General features: G+C 48.7%; 5 protein-coding genes across 5 annotated transcripts; 2 read left to right on the top strand and 3 right to left on the bottom strand.

Annotated features, from left to right (window-relative positions):
• Positions 1-1086: 1086 nt before the first annotated feature.
• Positions 1087-2049, bottom strand: POX_a00960 (Peroxiredoxin PRX1; the record flags this gene model as incomplete). The annotated part of the gene is made up of 3 exons (XM_050109891.1): positions 1087-1524; positions 1599-1780; positions 1881-2049. 3 exons carry the CDS (start codon positions 2047-2049, stop codon positions 1087-1089), a joined length of 789 nt encoding a protein of 262 aa, XP_049973659.1.
• A 2615-nt stretch (positions 2050-4664) lies between these two features.
• On the top strand, positions 4665-5783 carry POX_a00959 (uncharacterized protein; the record flags this gene model as incomplete). The annotated part of the gene is made up of 1 exon (XM_050109890.1): positions 4665-5783. One exon carries the CDS (start codon positions 4665-4667, stop codon positions 5781-5783), a length of 1119 nt encoding a protein of 372 aa, XP_049973658.1.
• Positions 5784-10106: 4323 nt separating this feature from the next.
• Positions 10107-11086, bottom strand: POX_a00958 (uncharacterized protein; the record flags this gene model as incomplete). The annotated part of the gene is made up of 4 exons (XM_050109889.1): positions 10107-10354; positions 10450-10742; positions 10811-10909; positions 11010-11086. 4 exons carry the CDS (start codon positions 11084-11086, stop codon positions 10107-10109), a joined length of 717 nt encoding a protein of 238 aa, XP_049973657.1.
• A 7085-nt stretch (positions 11087-18171) lies between these two features.
• Positions 18172-19410, top strand: POX_a00957 (uncharacterized protein; the record flags this gene model as incomplete). Its single annotated transcript, XM_050109888.1, has 3 exons — positions 18172-18304; positions 18399-18856; positions 19186-19410. The coding sequence occupies 3 exons, from the start codon at positions 18172-18174 to the stop codon at positions 19408-19410; spliced, it is 816 nt and encodes a 271-aa protein (XP_049973656.1).
• A 1274-nt stretch (positions 19411-20684) lies between these two features.
• On the bottom strand, positions 20685-20960 carry POX_a00956 (uncharacterized protein; the record flags this gene model as incomplete). Its single annotated transcript, XM_050109887.1, has 1 exon — positions 20685-20960. The coding sequence occupies one exon, from the start codon at positions 20958-20960 to the stop codon at positions 20685-20687; it is 276 nt and encodes a 91-aa protein (XP_049973655.1).
• Between the last annotated feature and the right edge of the window lie 3312 nt (positions 20961-24272).

Here is a 24272-nt window from a genome sequence, read left to right as displayed (position 1 = left end):
TTGGACGACTCAAGGAAATGGGATGTCACTGCTCACGGTTGTTGATTCTGCAATGGTGTTTCTTCAGCTCCACAGAGTGATAGCATCTGCGCTTCGCCGTATCAAATATTCAGCACACAATCAATACTTACCCGTAGGCTGCAATCTCTTTCGACCTTGCCGCGAAGCAAAAGTGAGTAGCCTGAGCTCAAGCCCATCCCGTTACAGAAATAGTCGGTCGGGATCATAGTTGAAGAGAGGCGCGACATGGCAAAAATTTCCGCTCGTAATGCCAATTATCTGTGAAGCTTTTTATGAGTAGTTATAGTGTTAGTTTCGTCAAGTCCTCATGTCTTTGGAGATAGTTTCACTGTTGACCTGCCAATACATCAAGAGAGACACGCTTTCTTCCATTGTCTGATCGGTATAGATTGAGCCCAGAAAAGGTATTTTGCTTCGGAGGTGACAAAGACACACTCTCTCGCTAACCTTTTGCATTTCAACTCCTGTTTTCGCCGCTCAAACTCATAGAGGGCTGGGAATGGGTTGTTGTGGAAGAAGATTGAGGTGGTAGACGTTGGAGGATTATTGTGTTCTGCGCTATTGACGGAGCAAGCACATGACTGTCCCGAAGGCAATATGTCGCTGTCCCAAATATACGTAAATGGACTCCGGAATTATGGCTTATTATTGCACATCCCAGTTGCAGTTTCCTGGAATTTGCGGAAAGGGACAGTGTGCGCTCGTTCCACAGAGAGACCATATTCTCAACCTTGACCAGAAAGGTTGGTGGCACACCTTTCCTGTCATATTGGTCTTTGTGTTGCGCCGAATGGAAGCATTCAGGACATCGCCGTCTCGCGGAGAGTATCTTCTGACCAGAAATCGCTCAAATCCAGGTCTTTGTTATTCAGAAACCCCGATCACGCAAATTCTCAAAAAAAAAAAACACCAGAAATTTCTTCATGGAGTCTTATTTGACTGACCCTCACTACCGAGCAATTTCGCACGTATAGGCCACCGCCAGGAAGCAGCAACTTCGCGCTCTACCGAAGAGAAATGTCCGTATCTTATATCATACATCTGTTTGTGTCTTTTGAGAATCCCCTAGATTTTGGTGTACCGCAAGTATGGCTTGACCTCGCGGACCTCGCCAAATTTCTTCTTTGCATCCTCGGTCGACACGGAGGGCGGGACGATGACGTCGTCACCGACCTGCCAGTCGATTGGAGTGGTGACGCCCTTTTTATCACCGGTCTGCAGCGAGTCAATCACACGGAGGACTTCCGCCGAGTTGCGACCTGTCGAGGCAGGGTACATCATCGTCAAGCGAATCTTCTTGTTGGGATCTATAATAAAGACCGAGCGAATTGTGAAAGCAATGCCCTTTTGATCGATATTGTCTAGGTCTTGTTGGTCAATCATGTCGTAGAGAAATGCAACTTTACGGTCGGCATCCGCGATGATGGGAAACTGGACATTAGTAGAGGCGACTTCGTTGATATCTTTAATCCACTCGCCGTGGGAGCCGATATCGTTGGCACTCTGTGAGAAGGAAAAGACCCGCCTGTTAGCTTTCAATTCACACTTATTCGAGCGAGCAGTAGTGGTCAACGAACCAATCCGATCATCTTCACGCCGCGCTTGTCAAACTCATGCTTCATTTTGGCAAAAGCACCTAGTTCTGTGGTGCAAACCGGGGTAAAGTCGGCAGGATGGGAAAAGAGAATGGTCCAGCTGTTGCCAATGAACTCGTGAAAGTCGATCTCACCGGTGGTGGTAAGCGCTTTAAAGTTGGGTGCTATAATTTTCGCATTAGTTCCATCCAAATCTAAGTGGCCGATACAATAAATCCTATATTGGTGCTTCGACCAACGATTGCTAGCTGATCTCTCACGTACCGATTGAGCCCAGACGCAGGCGTGGCTGCTCCTGGGGAACCGAGGCAAAGAAACGACGGAAAGCAAGCTGAGACTGGGGCAGCTGCGCAGGGAGCTTGGTCCGGGGTAAAATTCTTGGGATGGTTTTCAGGCCTCTGAAAGCCATGTGGTATACACCTTTGGAAGCCATTTTGGATGATCGTGAGTCGCAAAATTGAGATGGATGTGTCTTGCAGGAGTTGTGTAGAACAGAGGTTTGTTCTGCAGCACCGACATCATCGAGCCGACATCCCGTCCTGACCAATAGGCTGAACCACCAATGGGCACTAGCCAGATTGGGAAATAAGCTGTCCCCGTACGCTCGAAAACGGATTCTGCAAAGAGGAACTAGCTCAGGATTAGGCAGATTTCACGTCAATATTGACGCGTAAGTAGAATACCGCGCAGAATAAGAGGTATCATCCTGGGGATAGTGAAAGCGATTTTATTGATAGGTAACCATTTCAGATGAGCAAATTGCCGTCAAAATCCCCGGTTGAAGTTGATTGAGCCGACCACCAGCTAGCTGAGTGGAAAACAATTGGACTTGATATCTTTGATTGCGTGAAAGTGCATCTTGCCTGTTATTTGCAACTAATCAGCAGACTACTAAAGCTTTGCGAGCCATTCATAATGTGACGAAAAATATTGCCCGCAGTGCTTTCGCATCTATGTGGAAATTCTGTCTCAAACCGCATACATATGCTGTCGGTCGTGTGATCAGTAGTAGCATTCTACTTGTCGCCTGAGTTGGACTCTTGAACTCATCCTAATTTCTATAAAAATTGATTAAGGCGAGTGAGGATATCAAATCAATGTAACTGACAGTTTCAAGTCTTTTCGGTATCCTATGTTTTCAACCAGTACTGCTCTGGTCTTCTGTGACCCTGTCGCTACCATGATCAAAGGCTGGCAGAACGATATCCCGATGGCAAGGTATTTCTTTACTGATTTTAGGAGCAAGATGAAAGTTCTTTGCAAAATCTTGCAGGAATGTACACATGGCCTTCGTTCTCAATGCTCTAGAGACCTATCGATAAATGGTAAGCATATATATACGTGGTCTTGTACGATGAAGAATTTATACGGGTTTGCGAAAAATCGCACGTACAGAGCTCTAAAATTCATTGATACTAAATAAGACGAAGACAGCCTCGTTGTAATCGCCATCATTTACATAAACAAGCCCAAATGTGTGATCATAAAATCATTTTAATCTCCAAGTCGTACTTTTCATGTTCCTTCGAGCTGTTTGCGCGCCAGTTCTAGACTGATGTATATTGGTTACATCGAAGCTTGTTGGAAACGGTATAAATCCCGTCAGGTCCGTTATAAAGTTACTAGGTAGGTCGAACCGCAACTCGTCCTTGAAACTCTATTAGCTACTGTACTTAAGTCTATACCCATATGGGTGCGATAGCTTGCAAAACGATAGAAATGATGCTTATTGGTCCACTACCTTTCATATTTACGACAGTCAAAGCCTCGAGGGTCTTTGCATTTGTGCATATGGCGCAAATGGTACTAGGACCCGTGAGGGTTGACTTTCAACGGGAGTATGGGAACCGGAAGACTCTTCCACCGTCCATAGTCATAATTCACAGATTCATAATACATCAAGACTGACTGGGCCAAGGGGACTATCTGAAGACGAACTTGATTATGACAGTGAAAACTACTGTTTCATGCTGAAAAGTTGAGGACGCTACTGTACCTCGTGTGGTCGTCCTGGAGATTGCTGTTCGAAGACCGTGTCCAGAGCACGCCAAAAGAAAATTGCCGCAGTGGGAAGAAAAGCATAATTTGATCCAGGATACGGTTTTGTGAAGGTGAGAGGTTTAGGCTTGGTTATTCTCTACTTAGTATACATAAGCTGTACTACAGGCGACTTCTCAGAGTCTCATGACACAAGTAGGCCACTATAAGCTCGAAGATGGTTGTACTTGATAATTTATTGTGGCTTCAAGAGCGAGGACAAAAAGAAAAAAGAATTTTTGATGGGATAATGGGCCCCCTAGAAGGTGATGTTGTGGTACAGTGTCATCTAGTCTTTTTGAATTTGTGCTTGATTTGTACCAAAAATGCTTTTATCGGCTCAAAGCTCAGTCAAGCCTCATGAAGAATCAATTTATCCGTTGTGGCGATTATAGTCGTGTACCAAAGACTTTTGATGTTCTGCCGACCGTTAGAAAAGATCGGATCCGGAATGCTAGATCTATTTCGTTGCTTGATATCCACTGTTGCGCCGTGCGATGTCGCCGTTTTCGTCCACACGGATAAGGCGTTCACGAGGACTTTCCGTGCACAACATTCTTTGGCATATAGCTATCCGGCATTGGTGATTTTCATTTTTTTGTCCTTCTTTTTTCGGCTGACAGATCAATTGATACTTTAGAGGCATTATTAAGAGTCCCGTGTCTCCTTCGACATCGACTCATCTATTCCGCAGCCTGGTTGACAAGTCCTACATCGAAAGGAGGATCTTCGATCCGCATATGTCAGAATCAATTCCTTCTCACTTGAAACATGAATGAGGAAGACATTTTGCCATTGAGTAACCTCCCTCAACTCTAGGTAAGTGCGCCTCATAGGTCAATAAATAATAAACTCCCTTGTTATGTGATCTAATGTGATAGTTCTTTAGAGTCAGCTACCGCTGCATTACTGTCGCATTGCTCTGGACTCTAGTCGGTCAGACTAGTTCACCAATTCAAGATGCCTCGACCACCATACTATCTGACTGCTTTAATTTTGTCCTCAATAATAATGCTATTTTGGCTCTCAATGCATAGGAGCTCCTCAGTCGCATCATGGAGTCTGTCATCCGGATCATGCTCTTGTGGTGAACCTGCCAAAAATGATGCCCATATCAGGCCACCCCATCCGGCATCATCACCCACACAGTCTAAAAGCAGCAGCACGACCACACCAACAGCATCCAGCGAGGAGACAGCATCGCTCCACGAGCCTGAACAGTCGTACTATTTGCCCTTCAGGCCCTCCCAGCAGCTCGCTCGTCTGCCATTTCCCTCGAAAGTCTGGCAAAAGGCCGGGCCCAGCGGTATAAGCGAGAACCGTCAGGAAGACATACAGTCTTGGTTCATTCAGAACCCATATCTGCGTCATGAAGTTTTCACCGATAGCAGTGCCGAGCACTATGTCAAAGAAAAGTTTGCCAAGTTTCCCGAAATCATCGACATATACCAGGACTTGCAGGTGCCTATCCTGAAAGCGGACTTTCTCAGACAATTGATTCTCTATGCCGAAGGTGGCGTGTGGAGTGATCTCGACGTGACATGTCACCAGCCCATCGACACATGGATTCCACACAAGTATCAGAGTCAGACCAATTTGGTGGTGGGCATTGAATTTGACGGTAACCAATTTGCCAGCTGGACCGTCATGGCGAAGCCGAGGACGGGTCATATCGCCGCGGTGATTGATTATATCATGGAAAAGCTGGAGGAGACTGCCGTTGCAGCAAACACGACGATAGCGGGACTCAAGATGAAGGATATCGTGGATGTGGTGGCGGTGACTGGTCCGCAAGCAATGACGCAGGCTATATTTCGCAGTCTCTCTGTCGAAATGAATCAGACCATTAGCGGAGAGAATGTGTCACACTTGCACGAGCCAGTGCTACTGCATGATGTCTTAGTTCTCCCTAATGCCGCCTTTGCCGCGTTGCAGGGGGACTGGCCTAAAGATCAGGGGCCATATCTGGTTGAGCACCACTATGCAGGGTCTTGGAAGAACAGCAATGGGGGAGAAAAGTCAAGCTCGTCAGTGGAGTCATCACAGGGTGAAAAGATTGAAGCAGACAACTCATGGCATGAGGCTGGATCAGAAGACACTGTTAAAACCGAAGTCAGAGACTCTTCTTAAACATCCACGTCACCTCTTCTGGGGTTGATGACTTGGTTAGCTTCGGGGATGGTCATACTGAGGAAGGTATCATCATGTATTTCCGCGTTTACAAATGCATATATTTCTCAATCACAGACACCAAATACGGAAAGATCATGGAAAAAGCCAAGTCCTGGCTTCGGCCTTGTGTGGCATTCTTAACTAATGTTGCTGGGGGAAATTCAAGAGACATACCTCAAGATTGAGCCCATGGGCATACGAGCGGCGAGACAAGATAATTCTATAGGTTTATCTTGTCAGGCCAGTATGTCACATTCGTAACTCAAGTAAAGATTCAGCAATAGACTTTCGGACACGGCTATTGCTGAATTTGAATATGTTCATCAAGTCTTTCAAAATTTTGCGTTTTCGCTTGTCGACCAGGGTATCAAGAATGATTGATATATACGGGGGTACTACCGTAGCCTGTGAACTTTTATATCTCTCCCCGAACAGGCTGTCAGCAACAAGTTCAGATTTCCCTTGCTTTTAACCCTGTCAGTTCAGCCATCTCCAGGTTTTGTAAATGTGTGCTAATCGAATGTCACAAAGAGACTTGATGCTCGAGGAGTCTTTGTTACAGAGAAGTGTAAGGCCCCCGAATAAACTTCCTCTCCTTTACCTCCTCCTTCTGACTTTTCTCTGAATTTAGGCGAAATTGACAGCGCTTCCATGTCCATCCATGGACCATCAATATCAAACCCAACCGAAATCGTCGGTGCCTTCAAACCACCTAAGACCAACATTTCCCCCTGTATTGATAGGGAAAGGGGAATGATGAACTTGGAGACAGGATTCTCCGTTGTCCCCTGATTTTTCAGTAATTTCTTGCTCCTAGAAATGACCGCGGGCAAAAAGACCTCACTATCAAGAGCCACCTGATCTATGAAACATCTTCTTCACCGGCTGCTTAAATTACTCATCTTTTACCAGTATCGGGTCCCCAAACAAGGGAAAGGTCGCGTCGATTCGAATGAGCAGTCATTATTCGCCTCTGCCCATGCGCTTGCCTATCTTTCCTAGTGGCAACTGGTAATAGTCAATTAACATTGTCTACTTCCCTCACCACGCCAGACACTCGATTGTTACATCAAATCTACATCTGCCCCAGTAACAGCCTTGATAGAATTAGCAGTATCAACACTTCCCCAATTGACATCCATATTATCCGTTGTCCGCATTTGCTTAATCCCAAGTACTCACCATCAAAGTACCCATACTTCGTCATGCAGCTTTGATTCTGGAAAGAAAAAATAAAGAACCTTACGATCCATCCATTCAATCATCACCCTTACGACTTTTATCCCGGCGAAGAGTGTGCGCAAGATTTCGTCTTTGACAGGGCGGATTTTTGCTAACACCAATCGACCACGGCGGTTCACTCGGCAGGCAGATCACTGCACTTAATCTTCCAACAAAGTGCTCTGGATCGACACAGTGCATCTGAGAAAGAAGTTGTGCACTAGACCCCCTCACGACGGACATGAGGCTTGATCAGGACAACGTAGGCGAGATCAAAGTAGGGGCAGACCACGTGGAAATTAGGCCAGGCCGATTGAGGAGAGGTGATTCCAAATAGCAACATTTATGGAGTATCCCTCCATCTACACATGGTGGTATGTATGGTCGATAGTGGAAGGTGGGTATTGCAATTCGAAGAGACCAAGCTATGTACAGTACTGTTGTGCATTAAAATAATCATGGTGGAGACGGGAAAGGCAAGAGGAAAAAAAATAGAGGTGAAGAGTGTAGGGTGGTACGCGCCCGATCAAGGCAACAGTGTCACCAAGGTCCTGGTATTTGCAATCTAATCACTCATCCAATATCTACTGAATCGTGGGATATGAAAAATGAAAAGAAAGGTAAGAGAAAAAGAAATAAGAAACAAAAAAAAAGAAACAAGAAAGAAAGGAAATTAAAAATTAGGCAAAAGACAAGACTACGTAGAACAAAAGGGAAAGAGAAAAAGAAAACTGCCCAAAAAAAGGGTCATTCAATCCAACAGACGAACAACATGTTTGTGTGTGCAAGTCCATCGGGTCCAGACACGCCGGAAGATTTGGGGGCGGAAGGTCTCTATCAAATGAGTGATCTGCGTAAGCGAAGAAACTGAGACGGGGATGATCCTGCGTGGATAGCGTGGGTGCGCACGGTTGGGCAGGCGGGGACCCATTTTGGACTAGATCATGACCCGGTCTACTCGACGATATGATTGTCGAGCAGGCGAAAAGGACAAAAAAAATTGGAATTGTTTCAGATGGCTGTCATTCATGATGAGAGAGATCTGCGGTGCATAGGGACGGATTGGCCATATCGCCATTTTCTTTCCCCCCTCTTTTATCATGTTTCTTAAACAGTTTGGCTCTAGTGTTCGCGGACTCTACCCGTCACCGTTAATTACTGTAGAAAACTCAGCCAATTCCAAGCGTACTCATGCTGTAGCTCTCGCCAGAGCAGAGTCGCTTTTCGATGCGTGCATCCGCACCGTCTCTTAGACAGCCCCGACCAAATCCCGCGCACCCATCACAAGTAAGAGGAGTAGCTGAGTAGGATTGAGAGCCTTCTTCTTCAATAAATCCTGACGACCAAACGTATGGAAATCGGTCTACTTACTACTGTGTCCCAGAACTTGGTGGTTCACCTTGAATTCCAAAATATGGGCCAGTGGCCAGTCTGAGCTGCGGAAATTCTTGCTTTTTCAGCCCCAAGTGGGGCAGCACACGTTTTTACCAGACAGGATCATATGATCGCTTGGCCGAGTTGACAAATGCTTCATTTCAGATATCACCCTGAAACGACACCTGTTAGTGAAAGAATACGGGCCATTTCATTTGAGAATCATCGGGCTATTCCAGAATCTCCGTCCAGTTTCAACGACGGAACCTAAGGGTTGCAGTACCAGAAGACCGGGATAGCCTTGTCCGACCCCCAAATATGCATTCAGCCTGGACCGAGTCAGATGATTCATTGCAGTACAAGAATCTAGAGAATGGTTGCTTTTAACCTGGGAAAGGTGCAGTAGTCCTGTTTATTGAATGAGAAAGAAAAATAAATCAACAAGCCTAATTGAGTCCGTACAATATGTTCCATTGGCATGGCTTGCTCTGTCAAAGGTGACATCTCTGTTTGTCTGAGTTGCGATCGCCCCGGTTGTTTTGCGAATGATACCGTACTCGTACAGACCAGCTGAAGCCATACCATTGTCGAAATGGGCAATATACTTGCCAGCTGCCCGTGTAGATCGGACATGACCGACAAAGCATATTGTGCTGGTGTATTTGCGTCACCCAGAATAGATCAAGTTGAAACACACACCCACAGAGAGAGAGAGCGAGAGGGAGGGAGATAGATAGAAGTCACTACACTCAAAGATCGATTCGGAAAACAACTCATCCGATCGAGTACCTACAATCACAACAATGCAGAAAAGTCGGTCCTAGATAGACAATTGTCGGATACAAGCGGAGTTCAACTTTCCTCTTTCAAGCAACGCCATTCTATCAAGTTAACCGTTTGCCGAACAGCATCCATTCACTTGGTTCTGCCGCCAGTTAGGTTGGAACAGCTTGGACTAGCTTGTTTCCACCGCTAGAAAAAAAAGATTCATTCTAGATTGCGGACAGAACACACAGCGGGGCTAATCAATAGTGGCGGGAGGATATCCATTAACGTGAAAGACGGACTGTGAATGGGTTAAATTCCTGCAATTTGAGAGGGGGCCAAAAATGAACTCTTGAATAGGTAAAGGGGGAGAAAACAGGAGGGTCAGTAGCGGTGAAGGTTGAAGAGCCTCTTCTGCATAGCGGAGGATGTAGGTGTGGCTGCTATGGGCGTGCGCGGCGGGCGTGGATCTTATTGGTACGACTCGGCATGTCTGGTGGAGTTTGTCATTCGAGGGCGCAGCTACCTCAGGCAGAAGAGGGGGCGCTGAAAGTGAGGTCGAACTATTAGACTAAATGGGTGAATTCGGCTAAAAAATGATATACTTGTTTTCACTGCAGATGGCGTTCCTCCATCGTTCAGGTTTTGTCCCTAATCCAGCTATGGAAGGCAGTTAGAGGGGACGGGAAGAAGTGCTCAAAGGCAACCCCGGTCCAGACGTATCGAGTGGGTATGGCCGTGGGGCTGTGCGGACGGCACCGCTATATCAGGTAAACAGTAGGCAACAAGGGGAATGCTTTGCTTGAAACGAGAGCAATTGTTGTGAACAATATTGATTTTCTTTTTTTTCCGAGACCTTGTGATTCATGCTAAGTTTTGGAGGGCTCCTCAGAACAGTGCGGGGGCAATTTGTCGATGATCTTATTGATGTAGAGCAAAGTCACCGTAATAGATACACAGCGCTTTGCTGTGAGCATCCATACAATAGTGCACCACCTCGGCTTTTTGGCCTTCCGGGACAAATTTCGCCATTTGCCGGACATCTGAGGTTCGAGGCAGATATAAAGCCATGTGTGGAGTGAATAATGAATATTCCTGATAAAGCTTTTTGAGTGAATATGGCTCCATGGTGCTCAGGTCAAAGACCCGGTCGGAACGATATCCCGGTCCTGCGTGAGAAGGGATCAGCAATGGTCCATGTCGATGGGAAGGACTTCGATGGGAAGGACTCGAAAAAAAAAGAGAAGGGATTGGTCAAGCATACCGCCCCAGGGTGGACTTGCGAAGATCACACTGTATGGAGCAAGATCTTTCAATTGGTGCTTGAGAATGTCGAAACAGTCGCCTTCGAACCAGGTGATTTGATTGCCCACCCCGTAGATCTCAGCATTGTGCTTGGCACATTCAAGTACGGCTGGATTCTTTTCGATGGCGTAAATTCGCTTCCATCGACCCGTTTGGGCAAACGCAATGGTGTTGCCTCCAGCTCCGGCAAAACAGTCGACCAAGATGCAGCGGTCTGCAGGGGCAGTGTCCGCCAGATGGCTGGCTATCTTGCTATCCATCAGGTCAGCACTAAACGTCCTCTAGTCTGGATATGAAGAAGAAGCTGACGATCGACTTACTTGGCCACAGGTTCAGGGGTGACTCCGAACCACGCGTCATCGGTGAGCCATACGCCATCATCGTATCGTGAGAAAATGCGGTGCCGTTGAGCCCAGTAACTGCGATATTGCGTCAACCAAGATTGGAAACCACCAGAATAGGCCGACCATCCCCCTCTCTCTTCGCCTCCCTTCTCCCTCCCCAAAATTTCTTGCTCACTTTTGAATATCCCAGGGTACTTCTTCAAGGCTTTGGTAATGATGCACCTCCGGTGGAGCAACGACGGTATCCGTCATATCGTGGGGATTGCCAGCCAAGCAACAGGGGGGGGGGGGTGCTTGTAGTTGAGCCACAACCTCCTTCAAGTCAGTTTCACAACTTGTCTTTGGCCGGCTGCTTTAGTCCACAGAAGCTCAGCTCGACCAGTTCCTTGATCAAATAGGTCAAAACACAGATTTTGTGTATTGCTTCAAACGGCTACGATGGTGTGCAGTTTTGTTTGATGGACTAATGTATGGTCATCGCGGTGCCGGGTAGAGCGGTATGGACCGCCTCCGTGACCGGGAGAACTTTTTTTTCTGCCTTCCTTTCTTGTACCGCTTCGGCCGTTTGGAGAGCGCCGCTCGGCCGCAGATCCCGTGCCGGGGAGGAAAATCAAACATGTACCTTTTTCGCCTGGACTCCATGAGCTAAACAAGCTAATTACGCTTTCAGATCTGGCAGGTCAATCGACGAGGGGGGGGAGGAACGGGGTTTGACGGATGGCTCAGCTAGTTTGGATCCTTTGAAATTCGATCCTCGAGAGTAAGGATATTTGCTTGATAATCTTACCGGCCATAAATCCCTATAGCCCGTATCCGACGTAAAAAGTCGAGGGAATGTCACCTTCACAGTTGGGAATATACTTGGCAGAACACGATTTATCAAATACATCATCATGTTTGCAGGCACACCATTCTCCAAAGTACGTGTCTCTACTAGGTAGGTACAGGCTCTGCAGATCTAGTAATCGCTCCTATCAAATAACACTTGTCGTAAATTGTTCCACGGGTCAAACTCTCTTAAAGACGACTATGTACATCCAGGCGTGATTTTCCATCCACAGGGTACCGTGTCTCCTAATTGGAAGCGATGATCAGATACCGCCGAAATATCCGGAATTATGCGCAAAGAGTCCACCTCGTGCAAGGTATCCGACCGGAGCGCCGAGTGTTCCACTTTGGAGCCTCTTTCGTCGACGACCGAAAAGGAGTGCTGCTCGATTGCACAGCACAAGGGATACAGGTACCGTAACCTATTTGGGCAATTGGTTCGAAATGGTTCCGCCTCTAGGCGGGCATCCAGCTTCCAACAACTAGCAAAAAGGCAAATAAATCGGAATGTTCCATTCGTCTAGATCCTAGGCCAATTAGTGGCTGGAGAAAAAGCCACGCAAAGTCAGTCTGGTGGATAAGCACCTTGGGGGGGTTCCTCAAGTGCGTGGTTCCAACAGTGACACCCGTCACCAGGCGTCTCTCTGTCTGTAGGCAGAAGCCACCAACATTGCAGGCCAATTACGGTGGTGGAGTAGACGCGGACATTTTGAGACTTTTGGATTTCTAATCTTCGGGGAAGGGCTGTGAATGCGCGAGATTCTCCAAGTTAGCCCCTACAACTAGTACCGATTGACAACCCGGAAGAGATAGGTATGGATGAGGAGTGGGTATGTGATCAAGTGGTAGGTGAGGTAGAGAGTTCACTATCGCTGCGGGCACAGGACTGAGTACGTGGCTGAAGACTCCGAATACCGATGTTCCACATGCGAAAGACCATTTTTTTTTTCAAACCAAATCGCCTAATTTCCATTCCACATGAAAAAGAGGGAGAGGACAGCACCGTCGTTGCGCGCCCCCATCCCGATCTTGATCTCTGGTGGAAGATCCACGGTCGGCTTCAAAACTCATGAGGGGTGCGTCGGTGGTCGACCTTTTGGAAAGAATCAATACTACCCTCTCGGTGACGATGCGGGTTGTGCAACATGGCATTTCCGCCGACGTAGTGTGTCGTGTGAACATATCGACGCTCTGGAAGCACCCAGGCTGGTGGTCGCTTAGCTTAACCCAACCAGGTATTCTGATGCACGCCATTTCTGAGTGTATTGCCCCTGGACAACCACGCGCGCTGGACGTTACATTGGACCGGATGAGGCTTCGTGAAAGAGGTCCTCCGTGGCTCCCGACAGATTGGACTCGGCCACGAGGAAGGCCGGGTACACAAGGTGTGCTCTCTGAATGCTACCAGGTCAATCCTCCTAGATCCCTGACACAAATACCACAGAGAATGATCAATGAAGAGAGGGGAGGGGGAGGGCTTCGAAATTCTGCGAATGGCACCAAGATAGAAACGTACTCCCTGGGGCCTACAATCTAACAGCAATGGGTATATGCACAATTGTACAGTTTGTGCAAGAGGAGAGTCGTACTGAAGTCCTGTCGCACACTCGACACTCCACCTGGAGGAAACTGTACTCTACTTGAGAGAGTTCTGTCTTCTGAACCGTATGGGTTAGCTTGACCTGCGGTGCATGGCCATGCACCCTGCACCATGCAGCTGTAGCAGCTGCCGAACTGGGTAGAGCAAAACTCAAATATGAAACGGCAAAACCCGAAGCTGCAGGGCTAAAATGGTGTCATTTCCAACAGGCCAGAGAAGTACGAGCGAGTCAAGGACTCTGTCCGCCTAACCGTGGGCGTGCTTCGACGTTGGGGGCTTAAAAAAATTGGGCTCGAGAATCAAGGTGCCACGCTACTTTTTGACCAAAGGACGGTGTTTGAACGAACTGCATGAGCCGATGGTGACTTCGGAGCCCTCGGACCCCGGATGTGCCGATGAGTCCGGTGGATGGGAAAGGAGCCTGACAAATTGGACATTCACTTCAATAGCCTGTTTCTCTCTCAGTACACGGGGACTCTCCTTCCACCCTCTCCGACTTGGTGAGTGTCCTCGGTGAACCCTGGATGCTTCTATGCATTCTTTGTGTGTTCCGTGGTTTCTGTGCTCCCTGCATGTCAAAAGGTTTATGAAGAAGAGGATTGTTTTTTTTAAAAGAAAAAAAGAAGCAAGGGGAACAATAAACATAGTTTCCACTCCGTTCCCCAGCCTTATGATTGATCAGGTCAAAACTTCAAATCTCCTCTGGTTCAAGTCACTGATGTGGTCACCCGTCTGGTGTGTGCAATTCTCAGCCGCCTCAGGTGCAGACACCCTGTATCTTAGTTTTAACCTTGATTTCCACCCAGTGCAGGTTCTCGGTCGCTCCGATATGCATCCCTGTCACGAGGCGCGTGGAGGAAGTTCCTCGTCATGGTGACCACGTTCCAGAAAAGGAGCCAAACCTACATGAATAACTACGCAGGGCAACATGTTCAAAGTATGACTCTGCAGTGCGGACACGGCATTTGGACCTTCACCTGATTGTGGCCCTCGTTGATCTGGTCTTCTCCACCCTCCCCCCCCCTTCTTGGCCTTTGGACTCTTCAGGCAATTCGGCCTCAGCCGCTTGCTATCCCACCCCCGCTTCTTATCCGGCCGATCGCCAAAATCATCCGTTCCTCATTTCGACTGGTGGTCTACGTCGCTCGTGTGTATGTGCGCTTTGTACTGCTCGAATGGGGTGGGGAAAATCTCAAGCTCGAGTCTCGAATCCCCTGGGAGCTGTGACCAAAAGGACTCGAGAGCTGCCTTGCGGGGGAGGACAGGGGTGTGCGTTTTTATGGCCCCGGTCACCCGTTTTGATATGATGGTGGATCGTTCCACTCTGTGGGAATCACATTTGAAGGCCGTCGAGCAATGATTTGGAATGATTCAGGTGAATGAGTCGCTTCGCCGTCTAGTTGAGAGGGATTACAGGCCCGTTCAAAGTCAGATCTTTATCCCCTTAGTCCGTTGCCAAGAAGCATGTGCACCGTCGACGGCCGAAAACGTGGCGGAGAACTACCCTTCCGTTCACCATTGGGAGCGCACGTCCCACCCTCGAGGTTGAAACTATACCAGTTGGGGTTAACGGAGGGTCAGCTGAAGGGGAAAGTCGCTATCGCCGTTCAATGGCCAGTCAGGCCCGTTTGCTGTGCGGGCCCTGCCATTCGCTCAAGGAAGAAAATCTAATTTCGTGAGGTGGAATTCCTCCACAAACGGCGTAGTTCCGCCCTCAAACGATGGCAGATGCCTGTCTCGCCACTATAATAGTGCAGAACTAGGCAGTGGATCGTGAATATTGGACGTGAGGCACGAGGAACTTCGGGAAACCAACTGTCGAGACTCTGCGCGCCCATCAACTGATTGGTGTGAAGTGCAGAAAAGTGCCTCAAGTGGATGCGACTCGGGAATCGGGAAAGGAGCTGGCACAAAACAAAATGAATGTCCACGCGGTGGATGGATCCAAGTGGGAATTCATCAGGTCAGCCTCACCTTCGGAAGCTAATTCGTCTGCTTTGTCCCACGTACATTCAGTTGCCAAAGATGCTGCGGCTGCGGCTCCCGCAGAGCCACTGGGCCTGTCCTCGAGCACAATAGCCCAACCACGATGACCTGTATTTTTTTTTTCTCTCGGTCGACGCGCGGGGGGTGGTTTGGTTTTTTTTTTTTGGATTATTTCGGTGCGAATGAAGGCTTCAACGAAGGGTGTCCAGGATCAACCCTTATGACCCAATGCTACTGTAGCAGAGGGTTCAGAATCCCTTTCTCTTTTTTGTTTGTCAAGGGCCAGCAACAACAACAACAGCACCAGTCCGAGATGAAGAATCCCGTCTCGTTTTGGTTTCATCCTTGATTGCCAATTAGTCCAATCTCCACGTGAGAGGTGTCCGGTCAGGTGTATTCATCTGGGACCACAGGCCAATCAGGCACGTCCGCCTCGTTCTTCTGCTGTTTGATCTAATCCACTTGACTGGCCCTGGCTGTGTGGTGTTCCCACCACGGCTACGAGACCACCCGAGAAGATGGCAGCATCGTTCAACCCGTCATCGACTTGGGGGCCAGAGCAGCCTTGAGAAGAGGGATGCGTCTAGTGGTCCACCCCTTTCCAGCTGGAGGACCGGCTACGGGAGATTTTGGGTTAACTGTCCACCTCGACGATTTCATCTCCCTGGCGCTGGCCAGATTATGCCTCCGATAGTCCGAGTGCATATGTCTTGCACCAGTTGGATTCCAACAAGAGAGATCATTCAATACTACTCGGTGAGCATATTATTCCCAAGCAAACGGGGGATTAAGTCCGTCCGAAAGCCGGCTCCGGAACTCGGATCCGGAGTTTGCATGGCAATAAGGGACACCCAAGATACGACTCCTGTACTCACTCGTCCTCGTCCTCGTCCCTCGTCCTTACGCACAGCATGTGTGGATGGAGCCGTGGGTATGGCCGAGCTGGGCAGGGCTGGTGGAGCGTCTCTCTTAGGCTGGGGGCGGGAGGATGGATCACGACCATCTGGGACTGACCGGTTTTGGCAGTGGCAGATGCGAACTAGGCCAAGCAGGGCAAACGGACCAATCTTGAACAAAACCCACACTGTCTTGAATGATGGTGGATTTAGGACAGTGATCATGACCGGTCATTGCAACACCTTCGGTTGCTGCTTTATCCATCGTTTTCTCCCCTCTCCTTTTTGATTCTTCTTCCCTCGTTCCGTGGCCACTCGGTTCAAGGGACGAGGGCTGGCTGTTTGGGCATTTTCGCGCCTGAGGGTTCCCTGCAGCCCAAGAAGTTCTCGTTGGCCCACTTGGAATAATGCACCTGCAACGATTCACCTCGTGCAGTTGCCCCGGTCGTACCCTTTGGAAATCCAAAACGTGGGCCCAAGACGGCGGAGAATTTGACCCCCGCACACAATCGAGACGAAATCCCCTCCCCCCCCCAAAAAAGAAAAATCGGAAATCATCCAAAAGGAAAAAGGACTTTCAAAAAAAAATTGATCCAGCTTCCGGTCGAGGCTGAAAGTTAGCCTGGATGAATCCCTGTCTAGCGCTCGCCTGTGCGCGTAACGAGCATTCTCTGTGGTCAATAGGGGGGGTGGATGGAGTCTGGGTATTTCGTTCATACAGTTCCTCCAGTTCATCCGTGGAGTGGTGTGCCCTTGATGAAGCTCTTTACCAAAGCACCAAAATACCTCTCAGCATTCATTGTCGGTCCTGATATTCATGACCATGTCATTATGCTGATGATCGACCTTCAGCGATAAGACCTGGATCAAGCCCGTTGTCACCTTTTTTTTTTTCAACGGGTCGGCGAGTGGGGAGGGAAGGGTCCCTCAGCAGAAACTTTGATCCATCATTGGCACCGCAGATGAGATAAGAACTCTTTCTGAACACGTCCCGGCTGAACCGAACCGGTGCCTCGAGCGGTACATGTGTCATATAGGGGGGATGATTTGGACACCACTCAGTCATGTTGACTGCATTGTGATAGCCTAAAGGAGGCCTGGTAGATTACTCAACCTTGATTAGGAAGCCGGCAGTGTTTCACGATGGAACCGACAACTAGTCCCGTTTGCCTTCTTTTGGGGGGGAGGGTCGAATAAATCAGAATATAGAAGCAACCACTTCCATATTCAGGACCAGTTGACATTGCTCCCAATGCATTGGGGCCAAGCTTCGACTCAACTGGACCGGACCAGAGAGAGAGACGAAGAGAAAAACCCACGGGCGTGCACGGGGTCGAGTGTAACCGGGGGGCTCAGTTCGCCCGAGCTGGTCTGGAGCCTACCACAAGCCACGCTGGGCCCATGCAAGGCCCCAAAAAAAAGCCCGTGAAATCTAATCCAGCTGATCGACGGATGAGGAGCCCCATTCTGGATTCGAAAGACCATCCCAGAAAAGAAAAAAACATAATTCGAATATATGGTTTCTTTCTTTTTTTTTCTTTTTCACTTTCTTGGATTTCACGTTTAATTCTTTATTTTTCTGTCCACCCCTCTCTCGTGAGATGCATGTTTGTGCCAATTTAGGGAATTGGAAATTATGGACTTGTTATCATTGTTGTCTCCCTCTTCTGGACGTTGCTCATGCACGACTATCCACCCTGCACCTCGTCTTCCGTGCTTCGGTCTCCGGGTTCGGTGATCATTCGATTCTCTATATAATCAATCTTCATACCCCTCTACCACCTGATACGCCGGGACACTTCTTGTTTTTCCACCACCATCCTGGAGAACACAGCGCATCGTCTTGCACTGGATCCAACCAACGTTACTTCATCGTGAACGAACAAGACCTCCTCCTGGACGAACCCTTGCTACCACTCGCCTCCTCGACAACTGATTCCTCCACGTCGGCCCACGAGAACCCCAACTTGGATTCTGACTGATCGATTTTGGCCTTGGATTGTTGTTTTCTGTCGTCTTTCGTCAACATGCATCGCTCGACCAACCACAGTAATAGCAGTGCCTTCAGTCCCAATGCCAACCCCAATGAAGATTGGACCAAGATCTCCGATCTGGCGGAGCGGCGACGGATTCAGAACCGTATCGCGCAGCGCAACTACCGTACGTAGGATATCCTCTACTGCCCCCTCCCCCCCCTCCCACACTTGGGTCGCTCGCTTCATGGGTTCATCATTCTGATGGTGATCAAATACAGGGAAAAAATTGAAACGTCGACTGGAAGATCTGGAGCGCCGGGCAGCGTCCTCGACATCACCCGAGCCTTCACCGGCGGAACCCATCACGCCCGCCAAAGCCACCTCCAGCAAGCCTCGCACCAAGACATCACGACCTCTCAAGTCCGCAGAGAACCGGACACTGGCCGCAGCACACGGCTCATCCAGTGACCGCGTGATTTCTCAAGACGCCCACCCAAACCCGCCCGATGAGCGCAATATGTTTGCTCAACAGTGCACTCGTCAATTGACCGCCTCACCACCTCCCACCCTTGCCTATCCTCCACTCTCCTCCTTTGACACATACCGACCCAGCTATCCGCCAATGCCGGTCTATCACACCGTGCCCGGCATGCACGGAGATGTTCACTACGCCAGTTACGGGGAACATGCCCCAACAGTCCCCCATGGTCAGCGGTCTGGGGATGCACCGCAAGCCGTACGATGAAGACATGATGAGTCCCTTTGGGATGAGTTACGCCTCCATGGCTGGCATCGATATTGTGCCGCAACAGCACACAGAGCCACATCTTCCGGTACATTTCCCTCGTTAAAAACATCTTTGCCTCTCCTTTTGAGGTGGTGCCATCGAGGCATCCCACCCTCTTGATTTTCTCCAAACCCATTTGCCCTCTTTCTCCCCCCCCCCTCCCCCGTCATTCTCAACCTTTCCTGATCCATTTCACATCACGGGAAAGACCATGATGAATGCGCCTTCGGCCGGACACCGAGAAGGCTAATCATTTTCTCTTTTTCTTCTGCACGCAGGTGCCCTTGCTCTCCTATGGCTACCCTCACGACATGACGCACGGTTCTCATCACGGTGCCAATCCCAGTCATCCTCCCAGTCTCAGCCATGGTCATCGTGCAGCTTCTACGTCCACCGCTTCCCCCGAAACGTCCTATTTCACCTTTCCTCCGACGCCCGAGTCTCCTCCGTGCTCTCCACGCTCCATGCCGGGCTTTTTGGACTATGAGCTGCATCAATCGTGATTTTCGCCCATTCGAGGGGGAATTTGCGGCCCCCGAGTCTTATTGCCACGCCAGAAGCGGAAGGATTCTGATCCAAAGTGTCATTGCGGAGCCCTTTTTCCCCACCCACTCGTCCGTCTCAGTCGGGTAAATGCGAGACACGAGAGACATGCGGCTGGACCTGGGCGGGTCGCGCCGCCATTCTTCTCGCCTCTCCCTTCCCACCTCCTCTTCCTCCTCCCCGCCCCTCTTCCTCTTGCTCTTCGGCTGCTGCTTGGGTCCGTCCAGGTAGTCTCGCTGTCTCTTGGCAATTGAAACTTTTGCTTGTTTCCAGGCAGACAGGCAGGCCATTGGTCACGCTTCACCAGAGTCAAGCAGCTCAACAGCCACTCTGAAGCAATCACTCTGCAAACCCAGACCAATCAACCCACGCCGGGCCGGTGTCCCCCAACTTTCATCCATGTGCTTCCTCGACGTGGCTATTCGTCGCTCAATCTCGGATGTTTGATTTTGCCCCCAACCCATCGGGCACACTGCTCAAAAGCAGTACGATACGATTTTTTTTTACAGGAGCCCTTCAATCCAGTATAGCATTGAAAGGATCTCTATTTACAGTTCAGAGTCCCGTTACTATCAGAGATCCCCATTTGTTCGGCTTTCTTTTCTTTTGTCTCTCTCTCTCCCCCTCTCTCTTCACCTATGTGTTATCCCTTCCCTCATCTCCCGATTTCCATCTCATGCCTGCTACGTCTCTCCCATTTCACCTCTGACCTAGTCCTCTGGAGCATCATCTTGGCGTTTTTCGATTGATTTGAACCAGCTCCATGCTGCCCGCTCTGTTTCTTTTGTCAGTTTGAGATCAACTCCGCGGATTGACCGTTATAAGCACGGAGTTTTTAGTTTTTAAAAGGCGGGAATATCCACTTTAGAATATATATATACGGAAGTGAATCTTCCAATATTCGTGAGCTCTCTCTCTCTCTCTCTCTCTCTCTCTCTCTCTCTCTCTCTCTCTCTCTCTCTCTCTCTCTCTCTCTCTCTGCGCCTCTGGTGATTTTCTGTAGCTTCTCCCCATTATGGTTGGTGCTGGAGCTTATGATGAGGTCAAGTGCCCCATTCGGATAGGGTTAGTGGCCTCGATCTCTCTTGAACCGAGCAAACGCTCTTCATAACGTCCAATTAGTATTTATCGTTCCATCTATTATCTCGGCAACATGGAGACTGGCCATTGTTGAGCAGCCGTCAGTCTTGATCCATGTACACCGAGATCATTCATATTCCGAGGACCCCCCCACCTATTGGACCACCACATCCAAAGACTTGATATGATCCAGTCTACTCGGCGATTTACTCGTAATGAAAACCACATACAATCTGACAATCTTCATCTCATGACTCGTAACCGGCAACTCGCCAACCAACTCGTCATCATTTTTCGTGTTCCAAGTGTGCCAACGACCAACGGCCCCCGGGGGGATACGCACATAGCATAATGTGCAATACTGTACTGTCACCCTAGTAATCGAGGCTGGAAAAATAGACTTTCGATCAGCGCCCACACCCAACTGCATCCATTTCAGTGCATTGACCGCCCCCGCCCCGCCGCCGTCTCGGGCCCGAAACGGGGTCGCACTGACAGATACTCATTTAACTGATCCGGACTTGTTCTGCGGGTGCGTTGCACTATGCTTGGGGGGCAGGCCTATAACCCTTGTAACTAGACTACTAGGCAGGGTTTTGGTCCTTCTATTACGTTTAAATTGTTGTGAGGTGGTATGCGATGCTATATATAAATCGTTGTCCAGGGTGTACTTTCTTAGTGCGTACAGATTGGGTGCAGAAGGAATTGCACTAAAATCAAAGGAATGCATGTATATGTACATGTTTACACATGGAGTTTCGTGCATACCTCCGCAGGGCCCTGCCTTCATTTGGATGTACACATAGTTATGTATGTGCGTAATGAATAGTCGAGGAGACGCCTGTACTTGCAGACTCTTCGACCCTCGACTCTTAACTGCATTAGCTACGGAGGTAGTAGGCAAGGTACTCAACTCGTTTCTGGAACTTTTGACATCCAGTCATGCACGAGGATGATCCAGCCTTGGTACCTAATGAGTATACAGTATAGTACTCGGTCACGACGGGACCATGTTATGTCCATACTACTCCCTTGAGGTACTGGATGTATTCTCTGCACGCAGCCCGTATGAAATATTCTTCGATAAGAGCAAGCCTCCCCGCTGTCTTGATCCGTTCCGTCAAAGTTTGAACGTTTTAAAAAATCTCCGCCGAGGGATCAACTACGTTTAACTTTTGGCCTTATTTGCGCTCGACTTGATTCGATTCCACTCGGACCGATTTCGGAGGATTTGACATCCTTTTCGATCCTTTGAGTTTAAACTCCCCCGAGTGCGAAGAGAGGAGAATCTGGTCTTGGGACATGGCGTTGATTTCTCGAAATCAAGATGATCATCTCCTCGGCGAGACCTGGTGGTCGATTGTTTTGTTCAATCGTTGACGAACGTGTTGGACAGGAATGATCTTTCCGATTGACCAAGTTGATGGATTCGAAGTTGGGGGGAGGGGGGGGGCGCCTTGGTAGGTCCTAACCAGACGGTGTTCCGGTGATTGCTTGGAGTTGACTCGGTGACTGGAATATGGTGTTTCGGCGTCTGCCTGTTGTCAAAGTCCGACTGGGCAGAGTCGGTGTTCTTCTTCTTATCTTGCAATCTCGATTGGAAAAGTCTTTCTTTCAGCAATTCTAGAGAAACTACATATGGTACTGTTGTTGGGCTGGAGGACAAAAACTACACGTACACCTTACCTAATCTACCCCATAATCTTCATGTAAGCATCACCACTTTCGTGTGTTTACAAGTAGTAACCAAACCAAAGTATGTGTAGTTCTGATTTTGGATCTCAATCAGACCGAGCCTCATTGATCATTCTATCTTGCTTACTTGGCTAGTGTGCGAGTGAACCATAGATCAATATGGAACAGTCTCGTTGACTCGGAAGTGTTATGACTGTTTTTGTGCACAAAGCATAATTCATTTGTGATAGGACGTGCGTGTCTTCCCTCCCCACTTTAGGTGCCTCTATTGACATTGACCATTGTTTAAAAAAAATCCTTCTCCAGTACCTAATCATCTATTGCCCCCCCCAACGCCTTTGATAAGGCTTACTGAAGGTACATCTTTAAACTTTGAAGAACGCATGGAAAACTCACCGTTGATGCACTTGTTCAAACGATAAATGCCACATCCCATCCACATCCCATCCATCTCGTCCTTCATGTACATGTACCCTTGTCAGTCGGAGATTTTAAATGTCCAAAGACAGGACAAGATCTTCACCAGATGCAGATCATAGATCCTTCATATATCCCAGATGTTCGAACCCAACAGTACCCCCATGTACCGAGCTGCAAGCTTCAGATTAGACTGGGCGTGGACGTGGACGTGGAATTGAAAAGGATCAAGGGATTCATCTGCATTCTGGGGTGTGCATTTGATGGACGAGTGCGACGATCATTAAAGACGGGGAACTCGCTGTTTGGAAAAACAAGCTCTTTTTCCGACGCATAGGTGATGTATGATATGGGCGATATGTAGGATGACATCGGGGGGGGAGGGGGATCCCGTGATTGGCAGGTGGAGGATTGATTGGCTTTTGAAAGCTAATCTACTCAGGATGGGCCAGGGGTCAATCGATTGTGTATATGCACTTGTTATGGTGTGATGGTGATTACGTGGGTGGATTGTTTGACATGTGCTTTGATGTGCAAGTTCTGATGGATATTGTTTCTTTGGTGCATCGAGGCTTGCTTCGGAGTTGGAATCTGTGTTGAGGGGACCCGGACGATCAATATCATTTTTCCCAGTCGTATTCAGATACGATGTACAGTAGAACTTCGCAGTGTGCAGCAGCCTCGTAAGAGGCAAGATCGTGGGAAAAAAAAAAAACTTACACAAGCTCGATACCGAGGGTATTTTGACCTCCCATCGTACTTGGTCAGTACACCTCTCCTCGAGAGCCCAAACCAACTCACCAAATCCATCCAATTCCACCCTCTTCTCCTCTCCTCTTCTTCCGACACAGAAATTCAACAAACAATGCCCTCTCTCACACTATGCACGTTTGATTCAAAGCAACCAAGTCCATCCGTGTCCCCTGCTCACCACAAGTACCAAGCGTCACCACGAGTGCCGCTTATACCCTCTTGTGCAGGGTCACGCACGGCGGGGGCGGGATTAGTGCCCGCCTCTGGTCTTGCGCCGCGGGTGCATGATGGGCTGCTAATTCCCGAAAGCCGAAACTCTCGCAGGAAGATCCGAAAAGGGGGGATTTTGTTTTTAATTTTGATTTTCGGGGAGAGGGGGGAATTCCTTCTGAAGAGTGAAGCTAGGACATTTGATTTGTCGATGCGAACGGTGGGTGGTGGGGGCTCTAATCCTGATGCGGTGCGTGTTGGTATGACTCGTTGGAGGTCTAGGCTAAGTGGATTTTTAGTGTTAGATTTGATTGAAAGGGGCAATCGGAGGATTTTGGGAGGAGAAGAAGAAGGAAAATTAGCGGGAAAAAAAGAAGAGAGAAAGAGAGATCAACGGGGGAGATGATGTGCGGTCTTTCTCTTGCCTATTTTACTTTCTAATGAGGGTGCAGGGAAATGATGTGTGAGGAGATCAACAAGGGGAGAGAACGAAAAAGGTAATCTATGAAATTCGTAAATGAAGAGTGGAGTCTCGTGGAACGGCGAGGAGAAGATAGAAGACAGAGAACCACAAAGAACAAAAGACAAAAAGACAAAGAGGGGAGGGAAAGGGAAAGGGGAAAAGAGGGATTTGCTTCATCTGTTGTGTTTGAGTCTGGTTGGAACA

This window comes from Penicillium oxalicum, chromosome I, assembly GCF_001723175.1.
Source record: "Penicillium oxalicum strain HP7-1 chromosome I, whole genome shotgun sequence".
Taxonomy (NCBI): domain Eukaryota; kingdom Fungi; phylum Ascomycota; class Eurotiomycetes; order Eurotiales; family Aspergillaceae; genus Penicillium; species Penicillium oxalicum.
This window is presented reverse-complemented; position numbering and strand designations above follow the sequence as displayed.